This window comes from Cucurbita moschata, unplaced genomic scaffold (assembly GCF_002738365.1).
Source record: "Cucurbita moschata cultivar Rifu unplaced genomic scaffold, Cmos_1.0 Cmo_Scf00035, whole genome shotgun sequence".
In the NCBI taxonomy this organism is placed as follows: Eukaryota; Viridiplantae; Streptophyta; class Magnoliopsida; order Cucurbitales; family Cucurbitaceae; genus Cucurbita; species Cucurbita moschata.
In genome coordinates, this window is record NW_019268551.1 from 654,353 (window position 1) to 682,236 (window position 27,884).

Genomic DNA, 27,884 nt, shown 5'->3' on the forward strand with positions numbered 1-27,884 from the left:
ATTGCGTTAAATAAATTATGTATATAGAAAAAAACTATAAAATAAATTTAAAGAATTAAAATATTGAGGTAATGTTAAACGAGGATAATTTAAAAAAAAAATGCAAAAATTCAACTCAAGCCTTTTATTTTATTTTTCATAAAATTGATATTTTTTAAAATATAATTTGTGAAAAAACTCATAATTATTTTAATTAATTTTGCCGTTTGAAGATTCGTGGCAGCTAACATTAAGGCCAAGGATAAAGACATCGCCGACTTTATAAGTCATTGGCGGGAGCGGTCTTACGACGCCGTTTCAGCCCCATATATAAACTCAATTTTTACCGCCCTTCGTTGTTCGTACCTTAGTTTTTTATTTTCTTTTTTTCTTTGTTCTTTTTTTTTTCCTTGCTTGTTCTTCGCTCCTTGACCTTTTTTTTTTTTTTTTTTTTTTTTTTTTTTTTTTTTTTTTTTTTTTTTTTTTTTTTTTTTTTTTTTNTAAAAAAAAAATGCAAAAATTCAACTCAAGCCTTTTATTTTATTTTTCATAAAATTGATATTTTTTAAAATATAATTTGTGAAAAAACTCATAATTATTTTAATTAATTTTGCCGTTTGAAGATTCGTGGCAGCTAACATTAAGGCCAAGGATAAAGACATCGCCGACTTTATAAGTCATTGGCGGGAGCGGTCTTACGACGCCGTTTCAGCCCCATATATAAACTCAATTTTTACCGCCCTTCGTTGTTCGTACCTTAGTTTTTTATTTTCTTTTTTTCTTTGTTCTTTTTTTTTTCCTTGCTTGTTCTTCGCTCCTTGACCTTTTTTTTTTTTTTTTTTTTTTTTTCCTTTTACTGCAAGTTGAAATCCAGCGGATGGTTATGTTATTTTGTGTTACATGTGAAATTAATGGTAAGATTTTGGTTCTCTTGTTTTTCGCAATTTTTTTTTAAAGTTTCGATTGTGTTTTCAGGCTTTAATCCTCCTGTTTATGGCTGTATTTAGATTTTTGTGTTTAGGAGTGTTAATTTTGTAGTCAAAGCTGATAAAAACCTGCGGGTGACTCCGATCTATTCGATCTCAGTTATTTTGGTTAATTTTTCATGGCAGTTTTAGGTTACTTTTGTGAATTTTCGTTTGGTTTGAGACTTTGAGTTGAATGATTGGTTATGGTATTCCTAATTTAAGTGCAGCAATTTTCATTAGTTACCGGATTATTTAGGACATAGCAAGATTTTAGTATCGGTTTAAGGGGATGGGAGGAAATATTTGGCTGCATTTTAAGATCAGTGTAGCATCGACTGTTGAAGCTCTTTTGTGTTATATTGTTTGTTTTCCTTTATTTTTATACATTTTTATGAAGCAACCATCGACTTTAAGACTTTTAGTTGCACCTGGTAATCTCAACTAGTTTTGCTGTGACAACAAAATCCCATTTTGTCGTCCTCTTATCTCCATTTTGTCTTAATTTATTTCCACTGATTCATGCTTTCAACTTCAGCATGCATGTGAGTAAGCACATTACTACACATAGCTATGTGACAATTATGTCTAATGAATGCCCCCAGACTCTTAAAACTTGAGGATTTTTTATGTTCTTCGATTAGGCAACAAGAATTTTCTAAGTCAAATTTAATGCCCCCCCTCCAAAAAAAAAAAAAAAAAAAAAAAAAAGAAGGGTAGAAAATAGCTAATTTGAAGTTCCTTCCTGATGAATTTAAATTTTACCTGAAAAAATGGTGTAAGCATAGAGCCTTTACACAATTGCTCTGGTAACGCCTTCTCATTGAAGATTAGGCATGGTTTAGCACGTTTAGTTTTTCTCCAACATTAATCTATAGCTTTATTCTTTCGAATTGACATGAATATTTTTGCACATCAAGTTTAATTATGCTGCGTCTTGCAGTTTTGAAAGATTTTTGGTCATAAGAATCTATTTCTAAAAATCCTTTTTTCTTTCTTAGCGTGAATGGATAGTATACTATTTATTATCATCTTCCTCATAATAATGAAAAGACCTTCAAGAGCGCCACCTGAATGGTGTGGTCCATTCTTTCTGTGTTCATATATTTATGGTTCTCCTTGTATTATATGTTCTACATCTGATTTATTTAAATGCCCATCGCAGAACTTACGTTTCGAAGTTTTAGGAAAGAGCTGAGCATCTTAATCTTGATTGGAAGATCATGCGTGTGGAGGAAGTCTAATTTAAAAAATAAATGGGGTCCTTTTTGGCTTTGAGTACTAAATATGTACGAGTGGTGCACACACCATAATCACGTAGTAAACTTGGGAAATTTAGCGATCAATCTGAGGTTTAGGCTTAAGTTTTCACAGACCTCCAAATGTGAAAATAAACTTTTATCACTTATTCTAAATTTTCTTTCTGATGTTTGTCCACATAATTTGTCTAGTGTTTATGATTGCTCGACATTTTCTCATTTAATGGCCATATTTTCACTTTCCAGGGTTTTCCAAGATCCCGCATGGATTTATTCATAAGTCCGGTTAATGTATAGTGTGTGCTCCGGATTTGTGACACATTTTTTGGTTCGAAGTTGGGTTTAGATATTAGTGTAGGTAGTAAAGATGGAAGACAGAATCGCAAAGGTATTGGGTAGCCAGAGAGTTGCACTTGCTTTAAAAAGAAAGCGAGCATTTGATGCATATTCAACAGAACCAGTCTGCATGGAGCACCAGTGGCCTACCTTGACTTCATTAAGTAGGGTGGGAAAGAGACGGAAGCTAGGTGGATGTAGCAGCAGATTTGCAAACTCTGAAACTCGTTTTAAACCCTTGTACAGAGGTTATTCAAATTTTATGAAAAGTGGGATACCAAAACACATAATGTTTTATGAGAATGGTGAGTGGATTAAATTTCCCCGTGATCTTCTTGATTTGGTTGTGGAAGATCTGCAGGTGAAGAAAGCATCTTTGGAAATTAAGTTTAACGGACAGCACTGTGTTCTAGACTTTTTGCATATGTTTTTCTTGGACTTAAATACGGGGTTGCAACAACCTCTTGCATGGATTGATGCAGCAGGGAGCTGCTTCTTTCCTGAGATTTATTGTGCAGATACAAAGGAATGCTGCCATTCCAATAATTTTGAAAATAAAGAACCACAGGTTGAAGAAACTCATGGGTCTAATGTAATCAAGTTGCAGTTGGAAATTGAAATAGGTGGAGTTGACCGATCGAGTTTGAAGGTGTGTAGTGGGGAGTCAAATGATTATGTCAAACCGTCCGGACCTGACGAAGAACTTGCTTATGACCGTGATATGGAAGAAGTTGGGGATAGTTGTGGTAGAATACCTATTGGAAAAACATATGGCGTTGTACCAGAACTTAAAGAATTGGATGTAAACCTCATCTCTGGGACTCAATATGTGAACGGAGGATTGGATACCAGAACCGTGGAGAAAATATTTCGTGATGGAATGATGAGCTCTGATGGTAGTGTAGAGATACTTAATATAAAACACTGCATTGACGCTTCAATGCAATCTCAATTAGAGCTTTTCAATAAGCAAATAGAAATGATCAAAGTGTACAGAGGGGATGCAAATGTTCGTTATGCTTGGCTTCCTGTTTCTAAAACAGAGGTATCTAGCTTGATGATGTATGGAATTGGGCATTGTGGGGTTTCTTCAATCAGATCCATATATGGCACTGGTGTTCACCTCACAGCTGTCAATTGCTCAAATGTCAGGTGGTTAGATTTTTTGAGAACAATAATCATCTTTTATATGATTTTGAACTCGTATAAAGTATGTGTTTGCTACCACCTTCTCTTAATGTTTGAGATCCCCTATTTATTTGTGACATTGGAGGAGGATTTTTTAAAAGAAGAAAATTATTTTAATGTGACTCTGTTACATTCTTCTTGGATTTACATTTATTGTTAAGAAAAATAATTATTTTATTTATTTGCCATAAAAAAACTCTTAACTTTTTTAATGTTTGCAGTTCTTTTACCATCTTCTCTTAGGGTATGTTTTGAGTGATTTTATCATTTGTGCACAGTGATTTCCGGTTTCTTGGAAAGTGTTTTCAAGTGATTTTTGACAATTGATGGCCGAGAGAATCGGTTTCTGACTGACTATTACTTTGGTTAAGTGGACTAGAAATATATATAACTCGTCCAACTCAGTAAATTTTCGTCTTATTATACATCCACCTGCCCTACATGTTTTGCTTATTGTTCATCTGGCACGACAATTTCATACAATGTATCTATGTTGACTGGTATTTCTCATGTTACATTTTGTCCTATGCTTGGTAAATGCATACCATATTGCTTTCAGAAGATTTGATCTTTGTTTATTTACAGTGCAAGTCATTGCGATATTGATGACAATGGAGTGCAGCATCTGGTATTTTGCCGTGTAATATTGGGAAACGTGGAACTTCTTCACCCTGGAAGCAGACAATTCCATCCAAGTAGCAAGGATTTTGACTGTGGAGTGGACAACCTTAAAGAACCAACATATTACGTTGTATGGAGAATGAATATGAGTACTCACATCTATCCAGAATCTGTTGTCAGCTTTAAGGTTGCTCCCAGTCCCAAAGGTGACCATCTTCCCTGGTTTCACTGTTTGTTGGGAGGAGATAGTGACTCAATTCTTATTTCCTTGATAAGTTCTACAAATCCTGCTCTAGAACAGCCATATTTTTCTTAGAGATGTTACTGTACTGATGGTTGGAAATGATACTGTTGATTACAGTTTTTTTTTTTTTTTTTTTTTAATTTTACTTAAACTAGTAGAAATCTAATGAATACATGGAATGGTATTCTGAGCACTTATTGATGCTAGTCCATGCATGCAGTTGAATGCCATACTAATGATGTTTCGGTGATCACTGCATCTCGTCAAGCGTCTCCTGACCAAATACAGTTGGAGTCTTCAGTAGTTAATGCGGTAAGCCTCCAAATTTATCAATTGATTTATATCTATAGCATTGCAGCCATTCATTATGAATATGAAGGTTTGAAACATGGGCTGTGGTTCATGTTTCTTGTTTTCCTGAAGATGGCATTTGGTGAGCTGTGTCAAAAGTATGAGAACTTTATTTATATTTGATCTTTTAGCACGTGGCTTTACTTGCAAATATTAAACTATCTTTTAGGTTAGCGATGGCCAACCTTCAGATATTTTGAGACCTCACGGCAAAGCAGTTAGTGTGGGTTCCAACTCTATGAAAACGCCCAAGTCTCCATGGATGCCTTTCTCCATGTTGTTTGCTGCTATCTCTAATAAAGTTTCTTCTAAAGACATGGAATCTATTAGTGTGCAATACGAACAATTCAGGGTAATTTGAAATTCGAATTTTATGTCATACTTCGTTTTCTCTCTTTTCATGTTATTTATCTTGATGCTGTTTTCTAGGCCAAGAAGATGAATCGTGATGATTTTGTAAGACAGCTGAGACTGATAGTTGGAGATTCTTTGTTGAGGTCTACAATAACAAGTCTTTCCAAGGTCATCTTCTACTGCTGCTTTTTTTCCTATAAAAAAATTTCTTTGATTCTCTATTTCCAAATTCATTCTATTTTTGGTACTTTGACCTCTATACATGAAATTTCAACATCTCTCTTTTTGGACATGAAACAAACTTTTCATTGTTAGATGAAAAAAAAAGATCATGGATGTAAACACCCAAGAGGAGTGAAGATAACGAGCAACCAAACCAAAAAGGGAAAACCGCCTAAGACATACAAGGTAAGATAGAACAATAAGGAACAAAACACCCTAGGGAGAAACAAGCTGACCGCGAAACCAAAGTGACATTGAATCTAAAAATGCCCAATGTTTCTCTTTGACCTCTATACATGAAAATTCGGGTAAAAAATAAATCACAATCTTTTGAGATTGCATTAGTAATTTGTTAACTTAGTTTTTAAATTATTTAGTCCTTTAAACCTCCTAGTCTTAGACAAGATGCCCAAAAATTGGAAACATGCTAGCTAGTTAATGATTATTGATTTTAGAATTAAAGTACGACCAAGTAAAAATCAAATGCATTTTTTGGAGCTTATAATCCTGTTGTCAGTTATCAATGTAAATCCACCCCACCCCACGTGGAAATAAACCATACAAGAGTGGCAAAGACATGGTCGTATTTATTAAAATGTCTATTAAAAATTTAATACCTTTTTACTTTTAAAATTTTTTAATTGTAAATTGTATCATTCACATTTAAGAAATACTACAAAGAACAAAAAAAATTGCCGTACAGTACCTATGAAAAGTTTAAAAGGCCAATGACATGCTTCTAATGACGCAATGTTTTGTTACAAAAGCTTGTAAGAAAAGTGAACCGAGTATAGCTCAAGATTAAGACATTATATCTTCGACAGTTATAGATGTTTGAATCCTCACCCTGCATGTTATTGAACTCATTAAATAGGAAAGGCTTATAAGTAGAGAAAAGTATGACGAAAAATTTCCAACGATACAATGTGTGTATCATAAAAATATTCAAAACAAATAGTGCCACATTGAATTATATAAATCACTTATTTGGACATCACATTGAATTATATAAAACCACTTATTTGGACATCAAGCTTTTCACTTTCAACACTGGAGCATAATTGCAAAACGTCATCCAGAAATAGTTGGTAGAGTTCACCAATGTAGGAAATAGATGATGTTTTGTTTATTGTAAAGTCTAATATGCATCACTATAAGCACAGCTAAGTTTGTAGACATGAGATGAGATAACTGATTTGTCTTTGCATGTTTACTCTATATATCTTTATTTATTTATTACAAATTGATTCAACTTTTTAACAGTGGTGTCTATTCAGTCTCCAACCTTTAAGAAGTCTCATTTACATTCTTTAACAGTGGTGTCTAACCAGTCAGTTCTTACCACCAACATCATTATTCAAGTATTTATGTGGCACATTGCTTGGATTAACGAGTGATTATTTAGCATGACCTAGCAAGTAACTAGGTGGCACAAGTTAGCTAATGGGATAAAATTAGGGCATATGAGCCAAAAAAAAAAAAAAACGTATTATACGGTTAGATAAAATATATTTTTTGGTCGCATGCTTTTATTAGTTTGTCCCAACTAACGTGCTTTTTGTGTGCTTTTTGTGCGTTCACTGTAACAGCCCAACCCCACCGATAGCAGGTATTGTTCTCTTTAGGTTTTCCTAAATATTTTTTAAACGTGTCTGCCAGGGAGAAATTTCAATTTCAATACCCTTATAAAGAATGCCCCATTCCCCTCTCCAACCAATGTGGGATCTCACAATTCACCCCACTTCGAGCTCCAGCGTCCTTGCTGGCACTCGTTCCCTTTCTCCAATTGAGGTGGGACCCCCAATCCACCCCCCGTCAAGCTCAACGTCCTTGCTGGCACATTGCCTCATGTACATCCCCCTTTGGAGCTCAGTCTTCTCGCTGGCACATCGCCTGGTGTCTGGCTTTGATACCATTTGTAACAGTCCAAGCCTACCGCTAGTAGATATTGTCTTCTTTGGGGTTTCCCTCAAGATTTTTAAAACACGCTGCTAGGGCAGGTTTCCACACACCCTTATCAAGAATGCTTCATTCTCCTCCCCAATCGATGTACGATCTCATATCATCACTTATTGCTTTGTTCTCCTCCCCAATGGATGTAGGGTCTCATATCATTACTCATTGGTGATTAATGAAGTTCCTTATTGTGTGAGAAATCTGTTTTCGCTAGGATGTCCAATGTTTTTCTACTGAAACTTCCTCTTTCTTGCAGGTGCCACTGAAATCATCCAGTCCATAACGCTTGGATTTGACCCAACGTGGACAGAAAGTGCTTTTAATGGTAATAGTTATATGATGCTTTTGGTTAGAATGTGTCGACATAAAATTGTGAATATCTCTCGAACATATGTTCATAAATGTGCGGACTGTAGAAGCTCATTTTGCTAGTGATTATTTTTCCAATCGTGGGATGTCGGGTTTTTCTGTTTTAAGCTCTTGCAATGTACTTTGTCGTGTGTCTATTTCTTCGAATTTAGCGTTTCCAAGTTGTTTTCATTTTATGCTGAAGGATTTTGGTTATTGATTATTGAATGTTAGTATGGGTCAGGTTATCGGGAATGAGACGAGCAAAATGTACTTGTGATCTCATCATATTGTAATGAAAGTTAATTGAAGTTCGTATTGAAATCTCTTCTTGTCATCTTTCTATCTCAAAGTAGTGTCGTTCATGTATCCTTTTTTTGCCCTTCTTCATTTGAGGTTTTTTTTTTTAATATCTAAACAAAAAAAAATTAACGGTTAAATTAAAAGATTAGTAATCTTCTATTAAATAAAATAAAATAATATTATACATTATACATAAATCTAAATTTGTAATTCGCAATGTCGACAGGTTAACAAATCAAATAAAGTTTAAAACTAAATTTAATAAAATTTACTAAATCTTAATGAAGATGCCAAGCTGTAAAAGTTTTACCGGCACGAATATGAAAAAAGGGTAAGTTCATAATTTGATTCCACCCAATGAATAATATTACATGTATTTCTTTAAAAAAAAAAAAAAAAAATAACATTTTTAACAAACCCTTTTTTTTTCAAAGGTACAATTGAGGGTGGAGAAGAGTGAAATTACCAGAAAATTTGTTAAATGAAAGCTTAATGTCGAAATAAAGAGCCGCAAAGCCTCTGTTTCAGGCACCGGTGTTCTTTGTGTTTTCATCAGAAGCAGGATCCCATCCAGGAGGTTTGATGTTTGGCCAGTCACCACGACATCCCAATCGGATGTAAAGACTTTTCTTATCTACAATAACATAGCAGAGGAAATTGCTCAATCGGTCGAAATATAAACGAACCACACGAACTCTAATTATTCAAACTGCAAAGAAAATCGACAGCCTCAATGTTTCGATCTTTAGTGTATTAATGTACGAACAAATCAAAGATCGAAATAAATTGCAAATCTGGAAACATGATGACGAACTATTCCTAGGCTGCCTCAGCAAAGCTGTGGCTAAGCATTCCTAATAGGTACCCCTTTATTTATTACAATAAAAAAACCTAAGTAACACTAAGATAGTAATTTATTACAATAAAACAATATCCCTTTATTTATAACCAAGACCACCTAGCTAAGTATAATAGCCTTAACTGATATCCTACTAATATTTTCGATAAATACTAGTATAATAGCCTTAACTGATATCCTACTAATATTTTCGATAAATACTTATTTATCGAAAATATTACATGCAGTTCAAGCTAAACAAGGAAACACCTCAAAGTTCAAGCTAAACAAGGAACTCCATATCGACAATCGTGAGATTCATATTACATGTCAGTATGATATCATATCGACAATCGTGAGATTCGTATGGATCATAATTCAACGGCATCAGATCTGATATTAGTCTCCTATCTATCAGTAATGCTGTCTGAAGTTCAGTATGTGTGTGTGTATATATAGACATGTATATGCATATGCATCAACATTCTCCTAATTTTATCTCAACATGCAGCAAGAATAAGAAATAAGCAATGTATAGTAAAAAGCTGGTAAAGCTATATATCGTAGATAGTTATATAGAGTAAATGGTTATATAAGCAATATATGGTTAAGCTAAACCATATATATATCCTTCTCGGCAGACCTTTGAAAATGTATTTTCTATATTCAATGTATTCTCTCTCACTATATCGGTAGTCATCCATACAAAACCTTTAGCCAATATTCTCCTTACATTTTCTCTATCTTGTTCTTTGTGTTCATCTAGATCTATATTTGTAGTCATCAATACAAAACCTTTAGCCAATATTCTCCTTACATTTTCTCTATCTTGTTCTTTGTGTTCATCTAGATCGAGTGTGTGCATTGTTGTGCGATCCTAACAATGTTTCTGTGTAAGATGTAGTGGGTATGAAATGGCGAAAAACTTAATAAATAAAATATATGTTTTATAAGTTTTTTTTATTTATAAAACATACTTTTGATAATTTAAAATCATTGATAGATGTTTAATTACTTTTTTTTTGTTAAAAATATTTTTTCAGAAGTGTTTAATCTAGAAGATATTCCAAACATACCCGATGAATGTATGCTAAACATACTTTAAATTAGAAATACTCCATAGTTTATATAAGGATTGATTTTGTTCAAAAAACAATTTTTATGCAAGTTATTCCAAACACACCAGAATTCGAGATTGGGTGAAACAGAGTATACCTGGAAGGTTTTTGTCCGACAGAACAAGTTGCTTAAGGGCACTTAATGCTGCCTGAGCCACTGCTTTGGAATGAGCATCATCCCAACCCTGAAGTTTAACTACAACTTCTGCGTTTGAGTATGCTACCTTACTGTCTTGCATATGTCTCCTAGCTTCTTCCTTAGCTGCACTTTCATCTGCATTTAAAGAACCAAGCTTAGAAAAGTTGCGATGATGCGGGATTCTTCCAACCCCTCAATATTAGAGGAAAAACAGAGCCTAAGGAACCTTGCCCGGAAGGGGCTCTCCTGTTTCATACTGGCTTGACACTTATTTACCGATAAAGCCTAAAAAATTAATGATATGACAAGGGTGAATGAGGTAAAATCAACTGAGATTCAGGTTCTGAAAAACAGCTTTATCAAGTGAAAGAAATCCACAGGACAAAGAAAGTAAATGCTTAATTTAATCCCATAGAGATGATAAATGTTTCTCTTCTTTCTTTTTCTATTTCTTTTGGAACTAAATAAAACAGAGACAATGTATGGAAGAAGATACCCGTAGCCTCGGTTTGTGAAAGCCAGACAGTGAATCCTGCATAAAGATGTCTCCAAGTATCAGTTCTTCCAGCAGCTCCCTGTCGACCACCTAGCGTTGCAACAACAGTACGTACATGGCTGCGTAATCAACAGGAAAGAGAACATACATTCTCCAATTCTATTAATCAAGCAAATGCTAAAAGGATGGACAAGTTTTGGATATACCTGCTTAAACTTTCTAATACAGCGTTTTCTGCTTGTGCTACAGCATCAGAGCCTTCGGCAAGCATCCCTGGAATTGATTAGTCATTAACACACTGCAAAATCGGGGATAAAAGTCATTTCAAGCATGTAACGCAATTTTGCTTTTGTCTGAGTTGGCACTATCAAATCTTGAGGTAAATGGTAAACCATAGTAGCCTGATGTTAAGCCTCCTATTGTAAATATGCATGCGAGGATAGTTAGTTAACCTTAGTTGTTTGGGTTTATTCTTGGATAAATCCTTTTAGTTTCTAATTTTGTGTTTTAAATTTTTAGTTTGTTCCAATTCACTATAAATATAAATAGAGAATTGCTCTCTTGTATTCATTAACATTGGATTGGTAATATTGAGTTTAGACTCCTTGGAGAGAATTTCCCCTGGTTTCTTTGGCTACACCAATTTTCTAAAAAATCCCAAGTTGTAGATTTGAAAATAATTGGATAAGAACAAAACACCCTCTGCCTATCTTTTAATGGTAATAATATAATCCACTTTGGGCATAGGCCTTAATGGTTTTTTTTTTTTTTGGAATCATACAAAAGACCTCGTACTGCTCGTACTGCTGGAGATAGTTGTCCTCACTTATAAACCATAAACCATGAACCATGGATCTCTCCCTTCCCTCGTGAATGTGGAACTTGATAGTACTCCTCACACAATTGTTGGAGTATCTTTCAATGTCTACCTCTGCATCCAAAGATGAGAAATCCACGCAGGGAACACTCTCATGGAAAATATTGAAAACTTCAAATTGGATCGGATCGAGGTTATGTAAGTTCCTTGCCTCCTTAAGGAATGAACTGAGTCTCTTTCTTTCTATTATTATTTGTTTTAATGAGTGAGCTTGGAGTATGGGCGAGTCTCGCAAGTCTTGAGGCAAAAACACACATCTATCTAGAATTTGTTGAAACTAAACTTGAGTAGCAGAAATTTTCTAACACTCTCATAGTACCCGCTATGCTCACACTAGAAATTTCCCTTTCATAAAACAATGTTGATGTGAAAATCAATTAATGAGAGTAGTACCCTTACTACCCCAGTATAAGAGACTTCCCTACAAGTATCTAAGGTCAGGATCAGCGCATCAACACACTTGGCAGGTTTATTTTTGGGTTTAATTGCACGGTCTTGCTCAAGGTTTTGAAAGGCGTTGGATTGGGTCACACGAGTATAGCTTTGCACCTGAGGGCAATGGAGTGTACTCAGCCCATGTGCAAAGCGCGACCCAAAATATCGAGTTTAGAGGGGTGAGGCCCTCCATCCATCTCATAATGTCTTGGTGGTAGCTTTAACCATCGCCAATCGAAAAGTCCATCGTATTTTGGTCAATGGAGCAAGTTCAACCGATGTCCTATCTTTGACAACATTTAATGCAATGAACCTGGGAAGAGAGCGACTAAGGAGCTGTACAACCCTTCTCAAATTTGGAGGGGAGAAGGTCTGGTGAGCTTTCATCTTTCATATAGACGAACTTAATTCTCAAACCGTGTGTCAAAACTCATATCGAAACCCCGACTTCTAAGGTTATGGCCCGAAGTCCTACCCAACCCTCTTCGAGCTTGTCTTCGACACTTGTGCCCCTCGTTCTCTCGAACCTTGCATATGTCTCGACCTAGCTTCAATGCACACTCTTGGTGTGTTGGATGATGCACCGTCCTCCTCAGTCCCATCATGACACTTCTCAATTTTGACCCTCATGTGGCCGAATGGGCACCACTTGAGAGTCGCCTCTTGTCTATCTTGTGTGTAGGGGTCACACCCTACTTTCTCACAGTGAGGTTGTGACACTCTCCCCCACTTAACTTAGTCGTCATCCTCGATGACTTTCTCGGGGCACAATCGTGTCGATTCTAAAGGCAACATTGAACTTCCCATGACCTTTGGGGAAAACTCCGCCACCGACCAAAGCTCTAATGTAGAGAGCTAACCTACTAGTTGGCTTACTTGCTTGTTCAATCAAATGAAATTCTATCTCCATATAACTGTCAAAGTTCGTAACATAAAAGGGAATGGCTCGGCTAGGAAGAAAGTAATTGAACCGTTAAAAGAAAGATTCTTTCAGCCCTTTCTTTCAAATCATTATTGGTTGCCGCATATTAGGGATAACAGGCTCCCTGAAACCAAGAGAGGAGAATCCAAATCCGCCGAATCACTCATGTTATGATCTTCTACATCCTAGGTCGTTGACTCTGAAACTGATGTTATGAGGAAAAACCTTTACACTCTGTAGTGCTATCCAGGACGGGAAAGTCAGTAGAGAAGATGGTGAACTTCCTTGTGGTGGATTGTTCTTTAGCTTACAATGCAATCTTAGGGAGACCAACGCTACACGAATTAAAGGCCATTCCATCAGCTTACTGCCAAGTCATGAAATTCCAACGCAAAATGGTGTTGGGATGGTAAGGGGGGAGCAGAAAGCTTCAAAAAGAATGCTATCTGAAGAAACAAGAATGGTGGCAATCACCATGGATGTTCGACGTGGGAGGCCGAGGCCGACCCCTGCAACTGAGAATTTCTAAGTTTTTCACTTTATTTATGCTTTGTTATGATCGGTGTCTTTTCGGTTTCTTCTCACACACACTCTTTCTTCTTTACTCAGTGGAAGTTGAAATTTTTAGAGAATATGCAGCTCTTTGCTGGCTTGCAGCCCTCAGAAGAATCAATACTAAAGCTATTCTTTTGTCTTTGGTCGTAACTGGTGTGTAAGAGCAAGACAGAGGATATGAATCATATTTCGTGGGCCTTTTCACATCCATAAAATGGAATTTCTTGGGGTAGATATTTTGTTTTTTCTAGTTCAATGAGATGATAGAAGTAGTTTCAAGTCCTCAAATCAAGAAGAAGAAGTTGCATGAGGAGGTAGTGCATTTAGCGCTTCCTTCTAGACTCCTAATTCAAATTTATTTTGTGATTACCCATTATTTTCTGTTACCAAAAATTAGGGATCTTTTTTGTGCAAGTTTCTGTGCTTCCCTTTTGGCTTGGTAGTCCTCTTTTTTGGTGAGGGCCTTCCATTCTGCACTTTTCTAAAAGATGAGAAATAAAGAAACAGGTACGTAATATTCTGACCTCAGAATCAATATAGACCAAATTATTAAATTGTTAGTAGTCAAGGAAATCCGTTTTTCTCTCTAGAAAAACTCCATGTTTATGGTTGAAAGGGATAGAAGTTTATAAGACCCTTGTTAGTAATCACGGATCACCACAATGGTATGATATTGTCCACTTTGAGCATATGTTCTCATGGCTTTGCTTTGGGCTTCTCCAAAAAGCCTCATACCAATGAAGATACTATTCCTTGCTTATAAACCCCATGATCATTCCCTAAATTAGCCAATGTGGGACTTCATCCCAACAATCCTCCCCTTGAACAATGTAGACTATAGAGCTTCCCCTGAGGCCTATGGAGCCCTCGAGTAGCCTCCCCTTAATCAAGGCTCGGCTCCTTTTTTGGAGTCTTTGAATAAAGTACACCCTTTGTTGGACACTTTAGTCACTTTTGACTATACTTTCGAGGCTCATAATACTTTGTTCAAGATTTGAGGATTCTATTGACATGGCTAAGTTTAGGGCATAGCTCTAATACTATATTAGGTATGGCTCTCATGGCTTTGCTTTGGGCTTCCCCAAAAGGCCTCAATACCAATGGAGATACTATTCCTTGCTTATAAACCCATGATCATTCTCTAAATTAGCTAATGTGGGACTCCAGCCCAACCATCCTCAACAACTCTGATGGTAATTAGTGGCATCAAAGCATGGCTAGAGTAAATAGTACTTACATGAATCAATGTTCTGCTTGGAAAACGTTTCCAGCAATTCTTTTGTACTCAGTGGAGTATACCTAAGAATGAAGCCAATAAAATTTCTCAGATGAAAGTTTGACAAAATTAGCAGGAATAATTGTAGAAAGGGGTAGCGTTTTTTAAAGCCTTGGGCACACTAGAGCACGATAGCCCTCCATGGCTCAAGTACGAGGCGAAAAAAAGTGTGGGCTTTTATGAATACACAAAAGAAATATGTAAATAATTTATTTGTATATGAAGAAATATTGTATGACAAAAAATAACGTGATAAAATTTTAAGAAAGCATAGTTTTTATTTGAGATTATAGGGGAAAAAAACAAGGACATTTTAAGAATATTAATAGATTTCTTCCTCCGAGTTAAGACTTTTTTTTGGAGGGAAATAAATTTATGCCCCAAAACTTTGAGGTTATATAAGCCTCAAACTAATAGTTGAGCATTGAGGAATGTCATGGGCCTAGGCACACGGTTAAGTGGGCATTTCAAAACACCAAGAGGGCATAAATTTCTCAAAAGTCTTTGATGTTAATAATTGAAAAATGGGAGTTAACGTTTTTCTTACCTATGATAACTGATGAAGTATGTACTATCTGGAGATAAAATATTTACCTTGTTTAAGTTGTTATGTTACAAGGCCACAATTCGGTTGATGAACATTACAAACAATCAGTCGTTTCAAATAAACTAGCAATTTATGTGACGACCATTATCAACTTAGACCGTTGGAAGATTAAAATGACCCAAGATAGAGTAAACACCATACCCAAGTCCAACCGCGAGTTCATGAGCAACTGTTTGGTTAATATCTGTCGCATCCCCTATCAAATATATAGATGTTCCCTTTAGAAGCTGTGTAGATCCTGCTGTTAGGGATTCCCAAGACTCTACAATGTCTGGCCATTTCAAGTCTGGATCATGCTTCTTTAAGCTTATAACTAGTTGATCTTCATCAATATACCTGTTCAACATAAGCAATGTCATATTCAGAAATTGAAATTCATACTGGATGTAGTAGGTTATCTGCAATGACAACGACAAACCATATTGTTTCTGCAGGTTTAATCTTCTCAAATAGTTGCTTTGTTTCCAGAAGAGTAACAATAGATCCCAAGCGTCGTACTCTAATAGTCAAAGAGGTTTCATTTGCATCCACAAAAACATCTTTTGAACTTCGAATGTCTTGAGTCTCAAGTTGTAACCTCAGTTCCACTTCAGAAGAACCATCGGTGAACTGCATGAATTTCATTTAGTAAATAGGGGGGGTAAAAGACAGGGGAACGAAGAAAATCATCCTTATTGGGTGAGTGCATGAAGTATGAAGTGCTAATGCTTATATGATGTTAGAACTCGTCATCTAATGGCCACAACACATGCTACCGTAGCAATTATTATAATGTTTCCTGCCATTTCTTATGCTATTTTAGTGAGTTATGATAATTACGAGATACATAAACCAATTTGTTTCAAATATTATGTGTATTAAACTAATGCAAATGGATTGATTATTCATTGCTAATAAACTATTTACATGTCTTATAAAGACAACACATAAAACAGCACCCAAAATTTCACCACAGCTTCAACAAGGCATCTGCATACAAAACTTCAGCTCTGTAACCTCTAGTTCAACGAATGTTGATCAAATACACCATTCTAGAGATAACGAGTGGAAAAGAGTAGCACATTCTAACAATAGTCAGTCCAGATACAATCCTTACCACTTTTGGAAGGAAATGCGAAAGGTTATCCAAGAAATACTTCCAAAAATCATGAACACAGCTAGTACAGACTAAACTACAAAGAGATTCAACAAAATAAAAGAAGCGACATACAATTCAGAGTTCCAATTTTTCCACAAACTAAACAAAAAAACATCGCAGAAGAAGAAGTACCTCGTAATCTAAAGTGCGAACTGGAGCGGTGCTGGAGGAGCAGTTACGAATGAAACGGGAACTGAGACGAGAAGTTGCAGGAGAGAGGCCGGTGCAGGAAGTAAGAACGATGGAATTGGAAGCGAATTCAACGCCATTGGAGCTAGAATAGAAGATCGGAGAGGAGGAGACCTCTAGGTTTCTTATAGGGTTTTGGGAAAAGAAACACAGAGCGCTGGTAAAGCTCGCCGAAGCCATTAGAGCTTCGCGCCAAGAAAATGGATAAGGAGATTACAGGAGGCGCGATCGGCACATGGTAGCCGGAGTCTTTTGAATTTTATATTCAGCACTCCAAAATGAGCCCAGAACTTGATACTTATACTGTGGGCCAAACAACGCCTTTCAAGGCCCAATTTCTTTTCTACCTACAAGGCCCAAATATTTGTTAATGGGCCCTTCTTTTCTTAAAAATTTGTATTTATTTTTTATTTTTTATTTTTCAAAATTTTAATGAGATAACATGAAAAAATTATTTTATATGATACGTTTTTAAAATTAATTTTAGCATATTAAATCCGAGAAAATTTTACTGTTTTACGTGTTTCCTGCACGTTCCCAGATAAAAAAATTACTGATACGGTCTTTTAATCCCGAGCATCTATCTTTTTACTCATTTTATTACAGACGATCACAAGTAAACTAGGACTCTGGGGCGTTCACAGTATATTTAATCATTTACCTTCTTTTTATTTTTATATATCTTGTTCGAATACCGTTAACCTCACAATTTTAAAATGCATGTACTAAAAAAAAGTTTACACATCCTTATAAGGAATATTTCGTTTCTCAGTTCAATCGATGTAGAATTTCATAATTCACCCTCGTTGGGGCCAAACATCCTCATTGGCACACTGCTCAGTGTTCGTTCTAGCTCTCGGCTCTGTGCTTGTAATTAAAAGACTTGATTTTATTATTATTTGGTGGAAAACGACAAAAACGTGGGGCCCAAACAGATGGGAGGGAGCAGTCATAATACATACAATTCAGCACACGTCACATCATCCATCCTCTTTTCATACCATGCATTTTCAAAACCTACCATTATGAATGAATGACTCACTGCAGACTGGGATAAATTTTATATTAAAATAATATAAATATTTTTATTATATTATTATTTTAATATCCATATTAAAACTTTATGACAATGTCAGAGTGTCACAGCTTCTGACAACTTAATTTTCCATCCACCCCCTCTTGATTTTGGGATTTTCAAATTCACCCCTCTAATTTGTTTTATTTACTATTTTATTCAAAAAATTTAAGAGTACATTTACGAGATTTAAAAAATATATTTTTTTTCTTACGTATGTTTTAACATATTTTGTGTTCACTCGCATGTTTCTTAAAAAAATTGTCATAAAATCATCGAACAAATGAATTTTCAAAACCGAACATGCTTAATTTTGAAGTTCTTATGATTGAGTTATTAAAAAAAAACGTGTATTTTGTTGATATATATATGATTTTTTTTTTTTTTACGTATATATTGAAGATGCTTATAACGTATTATTGATATTGGATGATCGAGACAGTTTGACAACTACAGTTCTCGATCTAGTAGAGGTCTAGTAGAATGATTGAGATTTGGAACCAATGGTGATGGTTTGGAAGTTATTGAAAGCAGGAAGTTGTGGTTGTTGTGATACTCGATTAGACTTATCCCGATAAAACTTATCACGATGGATGATCGGCAGCTGTAAAGGCTTTATTGATTGAGTTAGGGTTTGGCTTTGGCTCTGATACCAAACCCTAAATCAAGAGTAAATTTTGATATTCATAAGATCAGTGCTCTGATACCATGAAAAATATTAATAGATTTGGAATTGAAACTGTGTATTCTCATTAATATTCATAATCTACAAATAAATAGGATACAAACTAGTAAGTAATATTTTCAAATAAGAAAAATATAAACTAACCATTATATCCTCGAGAATCAACTTTATTTGTTCGTAAGGGTCTACTGTCATTTTGCTGATGTCACCATTAAGCATCGACCGGGAAGGATCTAGAGACAAAATAGCAAGAATATTTGGACCAAGGAATAAATAAAGGGAAAAGAAGTGGCTAAAGTTATTACGTACAATTTTAAATACATTCTAATATCCAGTAAAAATAAATAAATAAATAAATAATAAAAAGAATAAAGAAAATAAATAGCCCGCCTTGAATGCCGGGTAGAAAAGGAAAAGACTGCCCGAGAGGACAGGACTAATAAAGAATGGTCACAATCCGAGTATAATAGATTTGGATTGCCCGTGCTGCCCAATGGAAAAGGGTAGAAAGGACAAAGGAGCGACACTGGTGCTAGGGTGACAGGGCCGTCAGCGAGGCATCAATCATAAAGCAATGGATTACAAAATGATTTCCAAATTATTAAATAAATTAAAAACGCTCTCCACGGTGATTGGCGGTGACGCTGGGCGCTGTGTCTTTGACCGTGTCGCTTAGTCACTGCTGCTCTTTTTGAAATGTCACTTTCACACGTGGGAAGAATTTGAAAGCGTGTGTGTGATTGCTTTATTTATTTATTCTTTTGTCCCCGCGAGAATATCGCCTTATAATGCGTTGGGTTGTGCTAAAGAAATTTTATTATTTTAACTTTACTCAACCTTTTATAATTTTAAATATTTAAAAAATTATAACCTTTCAATTTTTAAAATGTCAAAAAAATATATATTATTACATAAAAAAAATTATTACTATCAATACAAATCGTCTTTCTACCATTCATAAATTATCTCCGAACTTCTAATTTTTACTATTAGTTTAAGACATTAATATTACTACAACTATTCACGTACAAATGTAACAGTAATTTTGTATTTTTCAAAAATAAATTAAAAGTATTAATAAAAATTTAGAAAACACGGAATATTTTTTTAAAAAAAATTAAAGTATATTTGATATAGAATATTAATGTTCTAGTAAAGATTCTTTTTAATTTATTTTTTAAAGTATAAAATGTTTTAAAAAAGTCTCAAGTTATTTTATTGTAGACAAATTGTAAATTTTTTAGGGCTTTTTTTTTATATTTTAATTTTAAAAAAGGATGAAATCAAGGACGGTAGGGTTCAGTATAGCACACGTCGCTATCCAGATCTGACGGAATACAGGGATTGCAGGGGCTCGAAAATCAAGGGTGTTGGATTTTGCCACGTGGAATTACAGTGTAATGATGGTTAAATAATTTGACAATTCAGTTCTGCAAATGAATGTTATTGACCGACGTGGGCGTAGTTATATCAATCTGGTAATTCACATAGTTTTTAATATAAGTTAACAAATAAAAATATAATAATAATAATAATAATATAATATATTGTCTGCATTCATTAATATCGTAGTTTTTAATTTAAATATTAATATTACAAATTTTGATTATTTGAGAAGGTCAATATCATGACCCATTTCGTTTGGGGCACCGACTTGAGTTCGGTTGTGTTCCAAATCCAAACCCATGTTCGGCTCGTTGGGTCGTCAACCATACAGGCTACGCTTTAACACATGTATGTCTTAACACATCATTCATTCAAATACGTCTACTCGACTCGCGTTTAATTCAACGTCTCATTTTCATCCTCAACGTCCTTAGCCTCGGCCTTAAAATATCTTAATATGACACAAAATTATGACTTGGTTTATCGTTTCAGTGCACGATACTGCCTATATCAAAAGGTATGGCGAGTGACCTAGCGTACTGTCTTCGTGTTCGTGATGTTACTTTGCATCCTCCCAAATAATTTGCTCGATCGTTCGATCAAATGTGTCCACTGTTGTTCTAAGTGGCTCGGGACTTCCATTGAGAAGATTCATATGGGCTCTTTATCTCGGGAGTCGTTATGTATCCATTTATTTATTTTCAGAGAAAAGATAGTAATAATATTTCTTTTTAATAAAGAGAGATTATATAAAGGTGAAAACTAAAGCAATTACTATAACTTTTATTCTCTCTTTTATTATTATTATTATTATTTTTGCTTTTTGACGGCAACTACTTTTTGATCCTTACGTGCAAGTTTTATTTATTATATTTTAAATTAATTTAAAATTAAATAAATGCTAAAGAAAATTCTTCATTTCATTTATAAAGTTGCAATTCTCACTTTTTGGGTGTATTTTTTAGAATAAAATTTTATTTTTATGAAATATTTATTATTATTTTTAATTTATTAAAGTTGTCATTATTTTTCAATATTAATTATTTTATTTTTAATATAAATTTTAAGTGACTTTTGCTTCCAATTGTTGGTTGTTATTTTTTACCCGAAATAATAATAATAATAATAAATAAATAAAAAGAAAAAAGTGGCTCGTAGAATTTCAATAAAGAGAAACCGTGTTAAAGCTAATTTATTTTACTCAATGTCTATATTGAAATTCAACAAGTTCGCCCACATATATATATATATATATATATATGCACCATATTCCACGTTCAAAAAAGCGAGGTAAGCAATACTTATCTTTTTGTTCGTGCATATCTTTATTCTCTCGTTCAAACCTAAATGGTTGGCATTATTCATCTGTTTCAAAAGCTAAATGATTGAGAACGGAATATAAATCGACTTATAGCTAACTTTTTTGAATTATTAAAAGTCGGGACACGAAGACGACTCATCAATACATCAGTTAGGAAGATCTTAGTTCAATAAACGAATACTTATCGAGAATTATTCGAAAACTGACTCATCAATTCATGTACTATGAAAATTTTAGTTCGTGGGTTATTCAAATTCTTTTATAATTATTAATATTTTTTTTAAAAAAAGATAAATTGTAATGAATTAAAGGGTTTAGGGTAAAAAAAATATGACGAGTACTTTGTTCCCTTTGTTGGTGAAATGGCATTCAAAACCACAATTGATAGCCACTCTTTTTTAAAAAAGTTACAAAAGTAAATGTGGCATTTTTAAGGCTTTTATCCATTCCCAAATTCCCAAATTCAAAGTGCAATAACTAAAGTAATGATTTTGATAATGACCCTTAGGGTAACTTTTAAATTTCGGTACGACCTGAATAGGTAGGTTGATAACGAGATCGTTAGTAGATATTAACGTGTCTATTACGGAGATGTTTCCACACCCTTATAAGAAATGCTTCATTCCCTCGGGAGCCTAGTGTTCTAGCTGGCACATAACCTGGTATCTAGCTTTGATATCATTAGTAACAGCCCAAATCCACCGCTCACAAATATTGTTCGCTTTAGCCCGTTATGTATCGTCATCAGTCCCATGATTTTAAAATGCGCATGTTAGGGAGATGTTTACACACCCTTATAAGAAATGTTTTGTTCTCCTCTCCAACCGATGTGGGATCTCACAGGTATTCACTTTCTCAAAAATATGAATCGAAGAGAATGAAAATTGAAATCTCTACGACAGTATAAATACTATCTATTCTCATTTTATTATCAGCTCTATTAGAAATGTCTACCAGTGATTTGGGGTCCATAATCTTTCCTAAGTTATAAGATCACCATTGACCTTTCATAAACGTAAAACAAAAACTGAGACCTAGAATGATGTGGCGGTGACCTAAAAATGTAATTTGACTCGCCACTTGTTCTAGGTCATCGTCACACTAGGAACTATTAGACCAACCACAATTGGTATAACGTGTAGGTACGTACGACGACACAAGAATGCCCCTACTCCTAACACCGTTCCATGTTCCAAATTTTGTTCGAAATTAAAAATTTAAAATGAATTGCCTGCATGATGGTCTTGATTTTCATGTATTAAAGAAAAAAAATTACATTCTTAATTTGAATTTCACATAGAAATATAATAGCCAACCTTGATGAAAAAAAAAACAAAAAAACAAAAAAAAAAACATGTTTTTTTCCACCCTTTTCTTCTTTTGGTTATTTTCTGTCTCTTTTTTTTTTTTTTTTTCCTTTGATTAATTTTCTTTTCTCTTATGATAAATTTTTATCACAAAAATAAAATAAAATAAAAATAAAATTCCTAAATGGATATTCCTAAAGTGAATTCCAAATTGGGTTTTTGTGGACTGGTTCCAGCTGAAAGATTTGTGAGTGAGCTTCCATCTGATGTTCTTTCATGGCTTGAGCTCTTGTCTTCCAAATATCTCTAATATTTTAAAAAATTAAAAATAAATAATTAATTCTTCCAAATAATTAAAATAATTATATAAAAATATCTTTTTTACTGATTTTTAATAAATGGGTAGCATTTAATTTTGGAAAATAATTGTTATAAATATTAGAAAATTAAGTACCTGATCAAGCTGAGAGGGCTGGTTGTCTGAGGAATCCTTTGGAATAATGCCTTGGAATAAAGCTTCTCTAATATTTAAAAAAAAAAAAACGTCATCGTATTGTTTTTAACCTCTCTCGTGTATCAAACGGTTTAGAATAGATAGTCGTATGTATTAATAATGTCTCGAGAAGGGAGCTAGGGTTTTATGTTTTACCTCGAAGAATTACTCCATAAGGCAGGAAGGTCGGTGTGAGTACGACGATGATCTTGTTCTCCACCGACGGTTTTACGAAATTCATCGTGGAAGGATGGCGAGAGTTGATGCTGAGGAGAATCAGTGATCGGGGCGTTAAGTCTTGTTCTTGATGACTTCTCGGTTTCGTACGTTGTATCTTTTGTTGTTGTATCTCTCGATGACCTATTTTGATCGTGAACTTCTGAATTTTCTACATTTATATCGTAACCTAAGCTCGTGTTAATTCTAACGAGAAAATTAACGTATTAGGCAAAACGTGCTAACTTTGACGAAAAAAGGGTTAAAGTTACCGGAAGAAGCTGCACCAGCAGCAATTTTGTCAGTGGTCTTTACCGTTCTATACATCTGCAAAAAGAGATTAATGGATTATATAAATATCACAAAAACCCTAATTTCGGGAAAAAGAAATTATTTAACGAGTCCGTCGTGTAAACAACCGTTAAATGTAGATTCAAAAGCTTATGGATATGTTCATAACTACTTAATACAAGCTCGGGATACTTCTGCAGTTTCTCTCTCATACATTCAACAGTGAATTGAAACTATAACGGCTGAGCCTATCACTCGTAGATATTGTCCTATTTTGACTTTCCCTCGAGATTTTTAAAACCCGTTTGTTTTATAAATGGTGTTTCGTTATCCTCCCCAACAGTTGTGACGGGTTCTTCGGATAATTTCTCGTTATTAGCATGAACTCCGAGAGTCGTTTAAGACGGACGGGGAGTCCGAAAACATTACATCTCGAACCGATCTCACTCTCTCTCTCTTAAAGTGAAAAGAAAGGTGGAGAAAGAAAAATTGCAGAAGAGCCCTTATGAGTGCAAGAAATTTATGAAAGGTCCTTGAAGTTTGAAACATTTATAGTTAGAGAAGTGTGAAGGGCCTATATTAATGGTTTGAGGTTAGTAAATATTAAAGTACAATAATGCAGAAGTTTGTTCATAATCTGACCAGCTTTGCTACCAACCCCAACCCCACCATACCCCTAATTCATTTGAATCTAAGCACACCTCAAGAACTGATTCAAACCTAAATAACCCATTTTCTAGAGAGACAAGAACCCATTTTTTAGAGAGAGAAAATGGAGTGATTCAAACCTAGAGAACCCATTTTTAGAGAAAGAATAACCCATTTTTAGAGAGAGAGAAGAACCCATTTTTAGAGAGAGAAGAACCCATTCTTAGAGAGAGAGAGAAGAACCCAGTTTTTAGAGAGAGAAGAACCCAGTTTTTAGAGAGAGAATGGAGTGATTCAAACCTAAATAATCCATTTTTTAGAGAGAGAAAATGGAGTGATTGAAACCTAAAGAACCCATTTTTTAGAGAGAGAAAATGGAGCGATTGAAACCTAAAGAACCCATTCTTTTAGAGAGAGAAAGGGAGTGATTCAAACCTGCAAATGGGACTTGACATGAGCCAAGGTGAGATCTTTGACGTCCATGAGCTCAAGAACTGATTTGGGTGTGGCTCCTAATCATCAAATCCCACATCGAAAAATTTCAGATATAAAAATCAGAGCTGTTGAATTCATGTCTAGAGAGAGAGAGAGAGAGAGAGAGAAAGTTTCATTTTTTTTTTCTTTTGGAAAGTTCTCCTTCTCTCTCTAGTTTTAGAGAGAGAAAAAGAGGAGAGAGAGAGATGAAAATTTGCAAATTTGTAGTGAGAGAGTGAAGAATTAAAGAAAAAAACAAGGTGGGTTTTTTCAATCAAGCTCACAAAAGAGAAATTTGAAGAAAAAACTTTGAGAGGAATGAAAATTTGCAAGCTTTTTAGAGAGAGAAAATATTGGAAAAAGTTAGAGAGAGAGATATGAGTGTAAGCTTTTACTTACTTTCATGGCCACCTAAAAACTCAACAGCATGAACAAAACGAGCATGGAGAGTGGTGGTCCACCGCATTCTCGGCGCTCGGATGCTCCGTTTCGCTGGAAACCTCGCCAAAAATCTCGATCGAAGGCCGTTGTAGTTAAATTGAACGCCACTGCCGCCGCCACCGCCACTCCCGAATATCGGGTAAGAAGAGGAAGAAGAGGAAGAGGACGGAGGGTTTTGATAGACGGGAATTCCCCTAATGGGTGTCGAGAATCCAAGGCCTTGATGATGAAGATCATGGGGATGACGGTGGAAAACCCCACCTCCACCACCGCCACCGCCGCCGCCGCCACCGACATTGGTAGCTTTGGGGAGGAGATGGTGGTGGAGGAAATGGGAGGGATTAGGATTAGAAAGAGAAGGGCCAAAATTAGAAGAAGAAGAAAATGAAGAAGGGAAGTTATTGAAAAATAAGAAATCAAGAGGGTTTTGTGAAGGAATAGAGGAAATGGCTTGTTGTTTTCTCCAGCTGCCATTGGAAGAGGGTTTTGAATTTGGAGGGCTAATTTGCAGAGATAAATCTGGTTGCCCTCCAAACAGTTCCATTTCTTCTTCTTCTTCGAAAGAGAGAGACAGAGAGAGAGATTTCTGGTGTTCTTTCAAGATGGGGTTTTGATCAAATTTTAAGAGAGTAGTTGCAGAGATTTGGGAGAGACAGACAGAGCTTTGGGAGAGATTAGGGAGAGACAGAGAGAGAGAGAGAGAGAGAGAGAGAGAGAGAGTTTCTTTTGTGTGAAGTATATGCAGAGAGAGAGAGAGAGATTTATTTTAAGATATATTTTATTGAATTTAAGAAAATAATAATAATAATTTTCACTAAATAATGGAATATGCTTCCCAAATTTATTGAGAACGATTAAATTTGGTCATCTGTAAGTATAAAATATTCTTACTAAAAAAAATACTCATTAATTAAAATTCTTTTTAACTTTATAAAAATTCTTACTGTCATGTATAGACGAAAATTCAATGGGGTTTATTCTCCTCCCCAACCAATGTGGAACATCACAATCCATCCCCTTTTTGGGTCAGTGTCCTCGCTGGCACTCTTTCTTTCCTCCAATCGATGTGAGACCGCCCCCAAATCCACCCCCCATTGGGGCCCAGCGTCATTACTAGCACACCGCATCGTGTCTACCCCTTTGGGAAACAGCGAGAAGGCTGGCACATCGTCCAGTGTCTGGCTCTGATACCATTTGTAACGGCCCAGATCCACCGCTAGCATATATTATCCTCTTTAGGCTTTCCCTTTCAGGCTTCCCTTTAAAGCTTTAAAACGCTTCTGCTGGGGGAAGGTTTCCACACTCTTATAAATGACGGTTTGTTCTCCTACCCAACCAACGTGGGACATCACGATTAATGAAATTTTTTAAAAATTCAAAACGGGTTCCATCCAAAACTAAGGATAATGGTATTTTTTTAACTGACCGTTTAAAGATATTTTTAGATTTTTTTAATTAAGTTTAAGGGTATTTTTGAAAGAAGCCGTAAAATTCAATAATATTTTTATTAATTTAGTTTTTTTTAATAAGAAAAAAATGGAAAATATATTTATTTAAATTTTATTTTAGAGTTGAACTTTAATATGTGGATTTGTCCCAACAACTCATCCTCTTACCTTTCTAGCTTCCTCTCACTCACAAAATACCCTTTTTTTGAACTGAAACCAATGCTTTGTTTTCATCATTCCCTCTTTTTCTTTCTTTTTCTTCTTTCCCCCAAAAATTCATCACAATGTCTTTTTCGTCACACAATTACCAAACTACCCCTCACCTTTTACGTTTAACGTCAAAACAAATAAAAATTAACGGCAAAGGTTTGAACCTTTTACTTATAGAAAACAATGTTAAAATATATCGACATTATCCGTGCTTCAACGTTTGAGTTATGTTCAAGTTATCATTTACCGAGTCTGAACACGTATTGACGTTGTTTTAAACAGGTCCATAATTTTAGTTTTATCTTAATTTTGACCACTCGTGGGTCTGAGATTCTAAACCCTAAACCCTAAACCCTAAAAAGTTTCTCAATTTGTTTTTCCCGAAATTAATTAAGGTCATTTGCGGGAATTAAACGAGCTGAGTTGCTTTCACTTGATAAAACGGGTCATTTTTCTTTCTTTTTCTTCTTTTCCCCAAAAATCCATCGCAATGTCTTTTTCGTCCCACAATTACCAAATTACCCCTCACCTTTACGTTTAACATCGAAACAAAAAAGAAATTAACAGTGAAGATTTGAACCTTTAACTTACAGAAAACAGTGTTAAAATATATCGACATTATCCGTGCTTCAACGTTTGAGTTATGTTCAAGTTATCATTTACCGAGTCTGAACATGTATTGACGTTGTTTTAAACAGGCCCATAAGTTTAGTTTTATCCTAATTTTGACCCTTAATTTGACAAAAAAAAAAAAAACATTGTGGCTCGTGGGTCTGAGATCCTAAACCCTAAACCCTAAAAAGTTTCTCAATCTGTTTTTCCTAAAATTGATTAAAGTCATTTGTGGAAATTAAACGAGCTGAGTAGCTTTCACTTGATAAAACGAACAAGAAAATTTCCCATTTCATTCAAAACCCTAATTTGAAGAAAAAGGGGAAAAAAAGAATCGTAGGGTTTTTGCTAATTTCCAAAACAAGTAAAAGTTAATTTTCCCCTTTGTTTATATATTGAAACTCATGATTGATTTCCCTAGAGGTTAAAAATGGAAGATTTTATTGTTAATTTGGAAATTTAGGCACAAAACTTTTTCTCTAAAGACCCATATTTAAAATAAATAAATTCAAACCTGGTCGGAAATTGCGAGATTTTCGATGAGGCGTCATTTTCACAGGA

The 27,884-nt window shown here is 34.9% G+C and overlaps 3 protein-coding genes across 6 annotated transcripts; 1 reads left to right on the top strand and 2 right to left on the bottom strand.

The window, feature by feature from the left end:
* The first annotated feature begins 754 nt into the window (after positions 1 to 754).
* LOC111431230 (inactive poly [ADP-ribose] polymerase RCD1-like) lies at positions 755 to 8,147 on the top strand. The gene is made up of 7 exons (XM_023067822.1): positions 755 to 893; positions 2,450 to 3,691; positions 4,313 to 4,554; positions 4,813 to 4,904; positions 5,113 to 5,295; positions 5,373 to 5,465; positions 7,732 to 8,147. The coding sequence occupies exons 2-7, from the start codon at positions 2,571 to 2,573 to the stop codon at positions 7,756 to 7,758; spliced, it is 1,758 nt and encodes a 585-aa protein (XP_022923590.1). The 5' UTR covers positions 755 to 893; positions 2,450 to 2,570; the 3' UTR covers positions 7,759 to 8,147.
* Positions 8,148 to 8,519: 372 nt separating this feature from the next.
* LOC111431221 (probable inactive shikimate kinase like 2, chloroplastic) lies at positions 8,520 to 16,986 on the bottom strand. Its single transcript, XM_023067810.1, has 8 exons — positions 16,660 to 16,986; positions 15,808 to 15,998; positions 15,531 to 15,725; positions 14,744 to 14,805; positions 10,924 to 10,990; positions 10,718 to 10,836; positions 10,180 to 10,356; positions 8,520 to 8,760 (listed from the first exon to the last, which is right to left on the bottom strand). Exons 1-8 carry the CDS (start codon positions 16,894 to 16,896, stop codon positions 8,651 to 8,653), a joined length of 1,158 nt encoding a protein of 385 aa, XP_022923578.1. The 5' UTR covers positions 16,897 to 16,986; the 3' UTR covers positions 8,520 to 8,650.
* A 5,617-nt stretch (positions 16,987 to 22,603) lies between these two features.
* LOC111430985 (probable transcription factor KAN2) lies at positions 22,604 to 25,753 on the bottom strand. 4 transcript variants are annotated; one of them, XM_023067463.1, is made up of 6 exons: positions 25,012 to 25,753; positions 24,574 to 24,650; positions 23,472 to 23,526; positions 23,140 to 23,371; positions 22,945 to 23,011; positions 22,604 to 22,796 (listed from the first exon to the last, which is right to left on the bottom strand). In XM_023067463.1, exons 1-6 carry the CDS (start codon positions 25,595 to 25,597, stop codon positions 22,671 to 22,673), a joined length of 1,143 nt encoding a protein of 380 aa, XP_022923231.1. In that variant the 5' UTR covers positions 25,598 to 25,753; the 3' UTR covers positions 22,604 to 22,670. The 4 variants fall into 4 exon arrangements, with proteins under 4 accessions (XP_022923231.1, XP_022923230.1, XP_022923228.1 ...); XM_023067462.1 differs by having other exon boundaries at positions 22,945 to 23,014; XM_023067460.1 differs by having other exon boundaries at positions 23,140 to 23,389.
* Positions 25,754 to 27,884: the final 2,131 nt, after the last annotated feature.